The sequence below is a fragment of the Silurus meridionalis genome, chromosome 10 (genome assembly GCF_014805685.1).
Source record: "Silurus meridionalis isolate SWU-2019-XX chromosome 10, ASM1480568v1, whole genome shotgun sequence".
Classification (NCBI taxonomy): domain Eukaryota; kingdom Metazoa; phylum Chordata; class Actinopteri; order Siluriformes; family Siluridae; genus Silurus; species Silurus meridionalis.
This window is the reverse complement of record NC_060893.1, coordinates 5,641,908-5,655,236: the sequence shown is the minus strand read 5'-3', so window position 1 is coordinate 5,655,236 and position 13,329 is coordinate 5,641,908. Positions and strand designations below refer to the sequence as shown.

The window sequence follows — 13,329 nt, the reverse complement described above, 5'->3', positions numbered from 1 at the left end:
AGCAGCAGTACACAGATAAAGTGATAATCTTCTTCTTCTTCTTTCAGCTGCTCCCATTAGGGGGTCGCCACAGCGGATCATCCGTCTCCATACCCCTGTCCTCTACATCTGCCTCTTTCACACCAACTACCTGCATGTCTTCCCTCACCACATCCATAAACCTCCTCCTTGGCCTTCCTCTTTTTCTCCTACCTGGTGGCTCCATTCTCAGCATTCTTCTACTAATATAACTCAATATATATATAAAAACTACCTGCATGTCTTCCCTCACCACATCCATGAGGTTATATAAAAGAATGTGTAAGTTTATTGCCTATAAGTTAGTTTCTTATAATTGTTTATCCCTGATAAGAAAGCCAGTGGAGACTATGGCAAGAAAAAAAACTCCCTGAGATGGTATGAGGAAGAAACCTTGAGAGGAACCAGACTCAAAAGGGAACCCAAGTGGAACAAACCCAAATCCTATGCAACCTGTGGTCCTGAGAGCCATTGTAGTAGACTGTTGATATTAATTATCATCGTCTCAAACTGCTGTGCCACAATGTCTACTGTTAAAAGCTCGGTACTATTAAAAATGTAATCAGATTGAACATAAGCTCCATCTGCAACCTTGTCAAACATTGGATTTGTAGCAAAACCATTTAGGAAATCTAACTCTGCATAAAAGCATCTTTTAAAAGCTTTAAATGTAAATGTATCTACACGATATGCAGCCGCATGACAGTTTTAGATGTGTTTGGAGTGAAGTGGATGCCACTGAGCTGAGAATGGGATCCCTGTGGAGTCTGGTCCCTCTGGAGAATTTCTTCCTCATGTCTTCTCAGGGAGTTTTTGCTTCCCACAGTTGCCTTTTCACTTGCAATACATTCCTTCATATAGAACTGAATATAATCCTGAATGACAAATATTTATATAAAACTAAATAAAATCCTGGTGCCACAATTTCCATTGTTAAAATCTTTGTACAAATTAAAAACAAAAAAAAAAAAAAAAAGTTAGACTGGACATCAGGTGCTTCATCTCCATCACTGTCAAGCATCAGATCTCATCATTTAGGAAACGTTCCGTTTATTAAATAGGGTGACTATTACTACAAACGCACAAGCGATAATACAAAAAACAAAACAACAAAAATTGTTTTTAAATGTCTGAGTCCAATTTCTGTTTTGGTCCATATCAGAATCAGAGGTCAGTTCTGTGCTGTAAGTATAAAACCTAAATGTGGATGAGAGGATGTTCCTTCATCACTAAGCGCTCCAACAGGCTCACATACACGAAACAAAACCCAAAACCGAAGCATTTAATGTTGGCTCCGGCTAATCTGATTCCAATACGACGGAACACTCCTTCTTTATGACGTCCGCTAGTTCAGGCTTCACGTTGGTCAGCGTGGAAATGAAGCGCAGCACCTGAACGAAGAGAAAGAAGTGTTGAATAACCCAGATACAAAGAGAAGAAAAGAGAGATGGAGGGAGGGAGGGATGGTGTTTTGGACTCACGGATGTGTTGTGTTGCGGACGCAGCACATTTAACGCAGCAACCCAAATCTTCTCTGTAAGATGATCCATTTTCAGCAGCTCGGACACATCGTCCTACAAGATCCCATACTTAGTCTCTCAGAATAATTTTTTTGTATATACACACACACATATGTGATGACAAAGACAAATCTAATCCAATATGCTTAAAGGAAAATGGGTCTAAATTAAACGCATGCAAATGATGATAATTATTTTTAGTTCACTTTTTCCGAAGCTCTAAAATTCTAAAATATCCTTCCACATCATATATCCCTTAAAGCACACAGCAAAGAAGATTCATTGTAAGAATATACATGTTGTGTAGCTGGATTCTGGGTAGACAAAGTAATGCAAAAATGTGGCTGAATATCAGCAATATGGCTGTGCATAAATAACACAGAGAGAGAGCGAGAGAGCGAGAGATAGATAGATAAACAGACAGACAGATAGATAGAGAGGCAGATAGACAGGCAGACAGAGAGACAGACAGATAGATAGAGGGCAGATAGATAGAGAGACAGATAGACAGGCAGACAGAGAGAGAGACAGACAAACAGATAGATAGACAGGCAGACAGATAGACAGACAGACAGACAGAGAGACAGGTAAATAGATAGAGAGACAGGCAGATAGATAGAGGGATACAGAGAGAGAGAGACAGACAGGCAGATAGACAGACAGACAGATAGAGAGACAGACAGACAGATAGATAGATAGATAGATAGATAGATAGATAGATAGATAGATAGATAGATAGATAGATAGATAGATGAATAGATAGATAGATAGATAGATAGATAGATAGATAGATAGATAGATAGGCAGATAGACAGGCAGATAGACAGGCAGATAGACAGATAGACAAGCAGATAGATAGGGAGACAGACAGACAGATAGACAGGCAAATAGATAGAGAGACAGGCAGATAGATAGAGAGAGAGACAGACACAGAGACAGGCAGATAGATAGACAGGCAGATAGATAGACAGGCAGATAGATAGATAGATAGATAGATAGATAGATAGATAGATAGATAGATAGATAGAGAGACGAGCAGATAGAGAGACAGATAGAGACAGATAGATAGATAGATAGATAGATAGATAGATAGATAGATAGATAGATAGATAGATAGATAGATAGATAGAGACAGGCAGACAGAAATATAGAGAGACAGATAGACAGACAGGCAGACAAATAGATAGATAAACAGACAGACAGATAGATAGAGGCAGATAGACAGGCAGACAGAGAGACAGACAGAGATAGAGGGGCAGATAGATAGACAGACAGACAAATAGATAGACAGGCAGACAGAGAGAGAGAGACAGATAGACAGGCAGACAGAGAGAGACAGACAAATAGATAGATAGACAGGCAGACAGATAGACAGAAAGACAGACAGATAGATAGAGAGGCAGATAGATAGAGACAGGCAGATAGATAGAGAGAGACACAGAGAGAGAGACAGACAGGCAGATAGATAGACAGACAGACAGACAGACAGGCAGATAGATAGACAGACAGACAGGCAGATAGATAGAGAGACAGACACAGAGACAGGCAGATAGATAGATAGATAGATAGATAGATAGATAGATAGATAGATAGATAGATAGATAGATAGATAGATAGATAGATAGATAGATAGATAGATAGACAAGCAGATAGATAGGGAGACAGACAGACAGATAGACAGGCAAATAGATAGAGAGACAGGCAGATAGACAGAGAGAGACAGACAGAGATAGAGGGGCAGATAGATAGACAGACAGACAAATAGATCGATAGAGACAGACAGACAGACAGACAGACAGACAGACAGACAGACAGACAGACAGACAGACAGACAGACAGACAGATAGATAGATAGATAGATAGATAGATAGATAGATAGATAGATAGACAGACAGGCAGGCAGATAGATAGAAAGACGGACAGATAGATAGGCAGATAGGCAATCAAGTGTTAGGAATAAACAGTGACTTGAGGTCTGGATCCTAAGCATGCATTGTGTACATCTCACCATGGGCAGATCTGTGAGCAAAGTAGAAAGTAACTCTGCTGCTATTTCAGCCAACACCTGGAGCTGGGGGTCTCTTTCCTTTTCCGCCTTTCCATCTGTTGGTTCGTCTCCTGACTCCTGTGCATGCTCAATTTCATGGTCAAAGTAGAGGATGCGAAGTAGACTCGCAACGGATGCTGAACCTGTATTAATCAATCAATCAAAAGATAAATAAATAATAATATATGTATATTTACAGTATCTCACAAAATTAAGTTGCCTTTCAGCAACTATTGTAGTATATCTTCTCAAGGGACAATACCATAGAAATGAAACTTGGATATATTTGAGAATAGTCAATGTGCAAAATAACAACATACAGCCATTTAAATAACTGCCAACGAAAGTAAGTACACCCTTAGTGATAACATCTGTATGTCGCTTAACCGGCAAAGCCACATGTTCTATTCATCATGTTCATGTTTTTGTCTGTGTGACAGGACCATACAAATTTATGTATCTTCTATTAGAGCAGTTACAATTTGGTGCTTTGAGTACAATTCTCTCACACTGACCACTGGATGTTCAACATGGCACCTCATGGTGAAGACTCTCGAAAGATTTGAGAATTTGAATTGTTGCTCTCCACAAAGACTCCGAGACTATAAGATCGTACACACCCTAAAACTGAGTTACAGTACAGTGGTCAGGGTCATACAGAGGTTTTCCAAGACGGGTTCCACTTTAAAGTCCTCGCAAGGGTCCATCAAAGAAATTGAATCCTTGTGCTGTGTGTCAGGTGCAGAAGCTGCTTCAAAAAACAGACGCATGAGTGCTGCAGCATTGCTTTAGAGGTTGCAGAAGCAGAAGGTCCGCTTGTCAGTGCTCAGACCAAATGCTACAACAAGTCGGTTTGGATGCCCTTCGTCCCAGAAAGAAGCCACTTCTGAAACTGGCTCACAAGAAAACCCCAAACAGTTTGCTGAAGACGACCTGTTTAAGAGCATAAATTACTGGAACTATGTCCTGTGGTCTGATGAGACTGAGATAAACTTGTTTGGCTCAGGTGGTGTCCAGCCACAAGAAAATTGTGTCTTGCCTACAGTTAAGCATGGTGGTGGTATCATCATGGTCTGGGGCTGCATGAGTGGATTCCAACATGTATTATGACATTCTGAAGCAGAACATGATGCCCTCCATTCAGAGACTGGGCCGACCAGCAGTTTTCCAACATCATAATGACCCCAAACACACCGCCAAAAGGACAACTGCCTTGCTGAACCTGACTGAACACTGTGGGGCATCCTCAAGAATTCAGCAGCTCTGTGATCTCATTATGGAGGAGTGGAAGAGGATCCCAGTAACAACCTGTGCAGCTCTTTTAACATGTTCACTTACTTTTGTTGCCAGATAGTTTGACAATAATGGCTGTATGTTGATTTAATTTTAGAGGACAGTAAATTTGTACTGCTATACAAGCTGCACACTGAAATATATCCAAGTCCCTTGAGAAGATATACTACAACTGTTGCTGAAATATGAGGGGTGTACTCACTTTTGTGAGATACGGTATATTTATTAGGGGTTTAATATGTACCTCTGTTTTTAAGTCACAGTTCGGTTCAATTTCAATACGATTCGGGGGAACATTTGTAATCGACCTTTGAACAGTTTACATTTTGAAAACAATTTTAAATAAAATGCCTGCTTGGTTAAAGTGTGTGTGTGTGTATACATTATATATATATATAATGTATATTATATTATATAATGTACATATATATATATATATATATATATATATATATATATATATATAAGATTTTTTTTATCATAATATTTTAGAAAAAAATTAATCCAATTAATGCAATAGACTTTTTATAGAAATGAATACAATAGACTATTATTTTGATTAAACTGCGCAATTAATTAAATTGGCACAAATTTAAACGATTAAATACAAATTCGAGAAATAGAAACTAAATAGTTCAAATTTGTTTAGACCCTATTTGGGCAACACGGATGTGTATGTGTGTTTTACATGTAATAGTTATGGTTCCAAAGATATGATCTACTTAAACTGTTCTACTTATTTCAGCAGACTTTAACAAATGTCTTCAATCGTTTCATCCTTCGTTCGTTCAGTCCCTCGAATGTGTGGAAATGTCAGGATTTTCTCCTTTTAAGAGAAACTATTAAAGCTGGAACGTAAAATGCTAAAGACATTCCGAGAGCTAGCGTTAGCCCTGGTTAGCGGCTAACACTACAGATTCGTATTATTCTGATTGAATTATTAATTTGGATTGTGTAAGTTTAATAATAATAATAATAATAATAATAGAAAAAAACGCTCAAAATGCGAGGTGGAGACTAAACAAATTTGCGTTTGGTACACGTGAAAACCGATCCGAAATCCCAGTATGCAGAAACATGTACGAATACCTGTCTGTCTGTCTGTCTGTCTGTCTGTCTGTCTCTCTCTGTGTGTGTGTGTGTGTGTGTGTGTGTGTGTGTGTGTGTGTGTAGTGTGATCCTCACTCATGTTTGTCTTGAGGTTTGTGTGTAAGGCAGATAGCAGAGCAAGGGCAGGGGCAAGGAGTCCCTTCTGCTCCTGCAGGATGACAGGAGGGTCGTCTGGTTGGCACAGATCCTCACATACCACTTCACACACCATCTTCCATACTGAAGCACCACACCCTTCTTCTGAAACTGCATATACATATAAGAGGGAAGTGGTACAAGAAAAAAAGAAAGTAAGAAAAACATCTACAAATGATATAAAATCCCCACTGCATTGATGTGAGTCAATTCTCCGAGTGGAAAAGACATAAGTTTTTGAAATCAATCTGTAATACGTAGATGTTTTATCTACGTATTACATGTAGTAGTTTACCTATTACATGTCCATGAACTTGCTATACAAAGCTTTTGGCTAATCTTATTAACTGTTGCATATGCTGATACTTGGACTGGATGAAAAGTCGAACTGAGTCTCACCGAGATTCTGTAACCCTTCATCTACTGTAGTTAAGAGCTGAAGAGCATGCAGATATGCTTCAAGGGCTTTCGGACTCTCCTTCCTGAAATGCACAATGATAAACTTCACGTTCTACAATTTACTCGAATATCAAGTGAAGGTTTCAGTAAAATCCCTCCGCCCCCAAGACAAATGTGATTAATTAGTGTCCAACCTAAGCTGTACAGCAGCCTCCAGTAATGCAGAAGCGACATCCCGCTGCGTGTCCTTGTCCTGGTCAGTCTCACTGGGTGTCCCAGACAGCCAGCTCTTCATCAGCTCCTCATCCTCATCAAACAGCTTATCAACAAGCTCTCCTACCTTTATCAACAATTCCACTAATAAAACAAAGAGAATGCGGTGTGCATCAAGCATTCAAATTTTTTTTTAACAACAATACTAAAGTAAATAGATTTACATGAGAAACCTGTAGATGATTACCATTAGTCGAACTGCGCATTATGAAGCAAAGGTTGCTGCATGTTGACGTCTCCTGCAGTATCCTCTGTAGCCACAAGGGGGCGACATCGGGTTGAGAGACACAGGTCAGGAGAAGTCTGAAAGAAATATAAACTAATAACAATGAAAAACGGTGCCCAAGAAAAACAAAAGAAATGTAGAACCTCTACTAGAGCGGGTGGATGACGATAAAAAAACCACAAAACTGTGACATGCATTGACGTATTTTTTTTAGGAACAGTATTGGACAATGCGAGAGGCGAGTCTAAAACCTTCCTGGAGCTGGCTTTCGAAGACGTTCTAAACAACTGTGTGCCTCCAACTTGGTTGTAACAATTTGGTGAAGAACCACATATGGGTGAAAAAGTCAGGTGTCCCAATACTTTTGCCCCTATAGTGTATATGCTGAAAGCATTTTTCAGCTTAAATGAATATCAGTCCAGCGAACGGATAACACAATAAAAACTACTTTCATGGTGTTGTTGTGGCATGCATACTTTTAAAAGTGAGTATGATTTTCTGATTAAATTCTGCTGTGCTTGCATTTTTTGCAACGTTTGATATCCATGAAAACTAAGTATTAATGTGACTTTTTGAAAAGAAAAAAAAAAGGGTGCCAATATTTTTCTTATTATATAATAAAACAGGTTAATCCCTTCCTTCTTCTCTGTTAATACCGAGTCTCACGTGAGTATTTTACCTGCATGTTTCTAACAGCGTCGGAGGATCTGCGTCTCCCAATAGTAATAGCAGCACAGCCCTGATGGGGTGGGCGGGGGGTGGGGGGGGGGGGGACACAGGCATTACATTATCACATTCAGGAAATATACAAATATCCTGTGTATTATGAGTTGAAGCAGACAATGAAAAAAATTATAAAAAAGGATGTTTACATACGCTAGTTCATCGTTCTGGCTAATAAACACACGTGTATCAGGAAAACAGGCCATATTTCCCAGAATTCCTACACAGATTTCCTGCAACAGAGAATGTGGTTTATATTTCAAAGAAAGAACGATAAAGAAAACGAGCACGACGCCAACTGGGTTTAAATGGGATTAGAAAATAAAACCTTCTTCTGATATTATTATAGTAATACTGTATATTATATACTCGTATTATAATATTCTTGTTTTTCATTATCACCAGCTCATTTCTTCTTCTTTCGGCTGCTCCCATTAGGGGTCGCGCCACAGCGGATCATCCGTCTCCATACCCCCTGTCCTCTACATCTGCCTCTTTCACACCAACTACCTGCATGTCTTCCCTCACCACATCCATAAACCTCCTCCTTGGCCTTCCTCTTTTCCTCCTTCCTGGTGGCTCCATCCTCAGCATTCTCCTACCGATATACCCCATGTCCCTCCTCTGCACATGTCCAAACCATCTCAATCACACCTCCCTCACCTTGTCTCCAAAACGTTATCGCTAGCTCATTTCATGAGGGGGGGGAATGTGCGTTATATTATCATTGCTGCTTAATTAAAAGGAGAATTACTCCATAAAAGCACGTCTGGATTTTGCCACGTTCAGTAACAACAAAGCAGATCGAGATATTATACATAGTAAATGCACTATATTACAAGATACACTATTTCCAAAAGTATTGGGTCACCTGCTCATAAGTACGGTATGTGATTTTTGAGCATCGCATTCCACATTTAGTCCCGATTCACTCTTGATTCCCTCCACTCTTCTGGGAAGATGTTCCACTAGATTTTGGAGTGTGCTTATGGATATTTGTGTTCAAACAAGGGTTTTATGAAAAGCAGGTACTGATGTAGGTGAGGAGACCTGGGGTGCAGTCAACGTTCACATTCATCCCAAAGGTGTTCAGTAGGGATGAGATCAGAGCTCTAGGAGATCCACCACTCCATCTCACGAATAGCATATCTTCATGGATGGAACAGGTTTTGGATCTTCTAGCTCAAGTGAGGTAAAAAATGTTATTCCACCACTTCCAAAGATGTCCTGTACAACTGTGTGCCTTCGACTTGACAGTAACAGTTTGGTAAAGAACCAATAATGGCATATGGAAAAGTCAGGTGTCTCAGTACCTTTCAACAAATTATTTTGACTATTTGAGTCACGCTAATAACAACTAACATTTCCTTGTTTGCTCCGAGCACACCAATTACACACTCGGTTGGCTGGTTATGAAAACACACTACTAATTCCAAACCCTAATATATAGAACAGTACGAAATGTTGTTTATATACAGTGGTACCTTGACCTACGAGTGCATTAATGTACGAGCTTTCCGAGGTACGAGCGGTCACTCGGTTGAATTTTTTGCTTTGTTACGCGAGCAAAAAATTGAGGTACGAGCTCAAGACGCCGCTGCTAGATGGCGAAGCGAAGCCAGAAAGCGAAGATTGTGTCGAAAATTAAGATAAGCAAAGAAGAAAAAGTAAAAAAAAATTAAAAGTTTAGGGATACGTCGTGTACGGGAGTGATAGTAAAAAACGAGTTTTCCCTCCGCTTATCGCCTCTACCCCCCCCTTCACACACACACACACACACACACACACACACACACACACACACACAGGTCAAGGTACCACTGTACATGCACACGATAACAAAAACCGGATCCACGATCCATTTCATTCGTGATGCGACAAACATCGATGTCTCCGAATCTGTTTAATTTCATTTACAGTGTGCACAGAGTGTTAGGGTTCACGGTCTACTTACTGTAAGGCGTGGATTACGAGACTTAGCGATTACACCCAGCAGGATATCTGGGGTTTTGAACTCCTGTAGAAAGCCAGCCACGTCCTGGAGATAAGAACGGAACAAATAATGGTACGTGTTTGAATTGTACTGAATGAGTGGTATCAGTGTTGTGCTAGTTACTGAGAAATAGTAACTAGTTACAGTTACTTCATTCAAAAAGTAACTCAATTAGTTTGTTGATTACTTACACCAAAAAGTAACGCGTTACTGTTAAAAGTAACTTTTACTTACTGACTTAAACACAAAGTCATTTTTAAACACTATTTTATTAAAGTCAGAGCAGCACACACTGAATATATCACAAGGATTTCTGAAATAAAGAACAAAACAAGCTGAATAATATATTCACAATCAAAAACTAAAGTGGCTTCTGCTGTTGTGTTGAGCTCTTAAACATGTTCCTTTCACAGCTGAAGTATGAAAACTATCAACAATGTACAACATAACACCGAGTTAGCTTCTAGCTACTAGCTCCTCAGGCATGGAGGTCTTGGAGGAGCTTCGACAGATTGGAGTTGCTGTTTATCACAGTAGATAAAGACTTTTATTGATTAAAATAATACAAACTGGCTCCTCTTTGGTCCCCCGCATTCAGATGCGCATAAAATCTATCTATAAGATCTAATATTGAACATATACCTAACGTAAAAGAGTGATGAGGTGTGTTTTACCTTATCCATGGCCATATCCCAGACTTTACACAGCTCCTCCTCAAGCTCCTCAGACAGTTCGGTCAGACCCTCGCCTTGGTCCGAGTCCTTATTGGTCACCATCTAAAAGGGATACTATCATCACTACATGCATCTTCTATGCAATACCTGAGCATGCAGCATTATTTCTCTCATATTCTCTCATTTCGATTCATTTGTAGGCTTTTCGTCCTTAAAATGCGCCATTCTAGATCTAGATTTCAAGATTAAAAACACAGAAAAATGGTGATTTATACTCGTCACATGTACTTCTACAGCACAGTGAAATTCTTCCTTCGCATCTCCCAGTAATGTTAGGAAGCAGAACGCAGGGTCAGCAGTGATACAGCGCCCCTGGAGGTCAGAAGGTTAAGGGGCCTTGCTCAAGGGCCCCGAGAGTGGCAGAGTGATACCGGGGTTTGAACCCCTGACCTTGCGTTCAGTAACCCAAAACCTTAACCAGAAAGAAGAACGAAAGAACGTATGATGTGAGACAAAACGCAGAGGAACGATTATCGATACTTATTTATGCGTTCACTAATTCATATTCGTATTAGATTTACATTACAGTTTCTTCATGATTGGTTGAACTTCGGCGGAGTGATATGTTGACCGTAACGCGGTCAGAACCTGCCTGCCCACCTTCGAACATCTGTCACCCAATCGGAGCGAAGTAATAAATATTGATGTGGTATAAATTTATGCAAAAATTATTCGGAATAAATGACTGAATACCTGTATAAGGCGAGTTAAGGTGCTAAAAAGCCAGTGCTTGCTGTACACGGTGTCCCCGATAGCGTCGTCCTCTTCGCCGGTCTCGTCATCTCTGCCGGGAGGTGGCGAAGGGTTACGATCCATCCGTGGTGAGTCTTAAAGAGAAGATTGTCATGTTAATCATTCAGCTGTTCAGTGCAAACCGATTACGATTATCTCATTTATACAACAGTGCAGGTGAGGGTTTGTTTAAAGGCCTAGCAGTGGCAACTCACAATTAGAGGCACATTGTAGAAGTGCATTGGTCAACTGAAAAATATTCAGGATAAATAAAGTGCAATACAGAACAGGTATTGTGAACCATCTGGCAAGACCCCTTTCTTTATCCATTTCTTCTTGCTTCTGTATTCAAACAACGTTGCTGCTGCATTGCTTCCTAACTTGACTTCCCAAACTACAAGGCGGGCCGAAGATCAAATCAAAGAACGTGCATGCTTAATCACACGTTAGAAGGAATTTGCGATAACTAACTTCGAAAGCCTTTATATTATATATATATATATATATATATATATATATATATATATATATATATATATATATATACACACACACACTTACATTTATTTTCTTTTAGTTTTACTTACTTTACTGTGAGCAACAACAACAATTGCCATAATGGGATCAATAAAGCATTCCTAAAGATTGGTTCTGATTCTGACAATAGTCCAACCTGGTCTTAGTCCTAGTCCTGCTCCTTTAAATCCTATCCTATCTATTCCTAAGTGATTGAAAAATCAGGAACCAATGGGAGTATAACTGCTGCTTAATTACAATATATGCACATGTTTACACTCATTCATTAATTCATGCATTCGTTCATTCATACATGCATGCAATTATACATGTATTCATACATTCATGCAATCATTCATTCATGCAAGCATTCATTCATACATACATGCATGCATTTATACATGTATTCATACATTCATGCAATCATTCATTCATGCAAGCATTCATTCATTCATACATGCATGCATGCATTTATACATGTATTCATTCATTTATGCAATCATTGATGTTTTTACACGAGCTATTTTAATTCTCGAATTCCTATTGGTTCCTGACATTAAGAGTTAATAAAGAAGATGCATCTAAATCTGAGGCCATCATTTAATCGTCTTTTCTTTCTGAGAAACTTTCACGTCACTACATTTCAGAAAAGAATTCAGCAGCAGTCACTAGAACTCGAGAAAGCATTTAACAGCACACCACTACTACTACTACTACTACTGTTATTATTACTATTATTATTATTATTATTATTATTATAGGCAACACCTCACCCATTCTGGAGTAAAAATGGCTTCCAAAAATAAACAAACAAATACTAGGGTTAATTCACATCTTCAGATTTCACTCGTACACATTTCCCCGCCATGCTTTCCTCATCCTGGCTGCTGCTGTTTCTTCTTCCGGTTCGGAATTGGAAGAAATAAAGAGCGCCATCTACCGTAGGGATGTGTACTTTTCAGTAGGGGTGAGCGATATCATTTTTAATACCGGTGTCTTCGATATCGATATTAAAACCGTCTTTTTAAAAAAGCCTTGATTATCGATATTAAATAAATTGCAATGGATAATTGTTATATCTATTTAAAAGCATTTTAAATCAAGCCAAAATTCAGAAAATACAATCCTACAAATCCTATTCAATTTTCATATTTTCCACATTTATTTCATTTTTGTAAAGGAACAAAAATTTTAAAAAAAAATATGTTCCTTCTTGAACCTGATATTTATACTGACTTAAATTTTTTAATTTTTTTTGAAAGGCAGGATTTTATATATATTATATAAATTACAATGGACAATTGTTACATTCATTTAAAAACGTTATAAATCAAGCAAACCTTATAAACTATATATAATATATAATATATTTAATAAAATACAATCCTACAAATCCTATTCAATTTCCATATTTCCTACATTCCTTTGTTTTTGTAAAGAAACAGGAAAATGTTTACATCCTCCTTGAACCTGTTTCTTTTTTTTTGACTGATCAAATCTCCTGCTTTGATGATGAAGGTACAGATGATGCAGCGATCCGAAGATATAAGACAGAAGTGACAAAATGCTGAATTGCCTGATGATGAACGGAGGCTACTTTCTATTCGCAT

General features: G+C 38.7%; 1 protein-coding gene across 1 annotated transcript; it reads right to left on the bottom strand.

The window, feature by feature from the left end:
* Positions 1-1,051: 1,051 nt before the first annotated feature.
* Positions 1,052-12,630, bottom strand: saal1 (serum amyloid A-like 1). Its single transcript, XM_046858632.1, has 13 exons — positions 12,493-12,630; positions 11,165-11,298; positions 10,412-10,513; positions 9,699-9,782; positions 7,898-7,977; positions 7,701-7,760; positions 6,983-7,098; positions 6,717-6,879; positions 6,523-6,605; positions 6,064-6,234; positions 3,547-3,728; positions 1,500-1,592; positions 1,052-1,409 (listed from the first exon to the last, which is right to left on the bottom strand). Exons 1-13 carry the CDS (start codon positions 12,494-12,496, stop codon positions 1,317-1,319), a joined length of 1,365 nt encoding a protein of 454 aa, XP_046714588.1. The 5' UTR covers positions 12,497-12,630; the 3' UTR covers positions 1,052-1,316.
* Between the last annotated feature and the right edge of the window lie 699 nt (positions 12,631-13,329).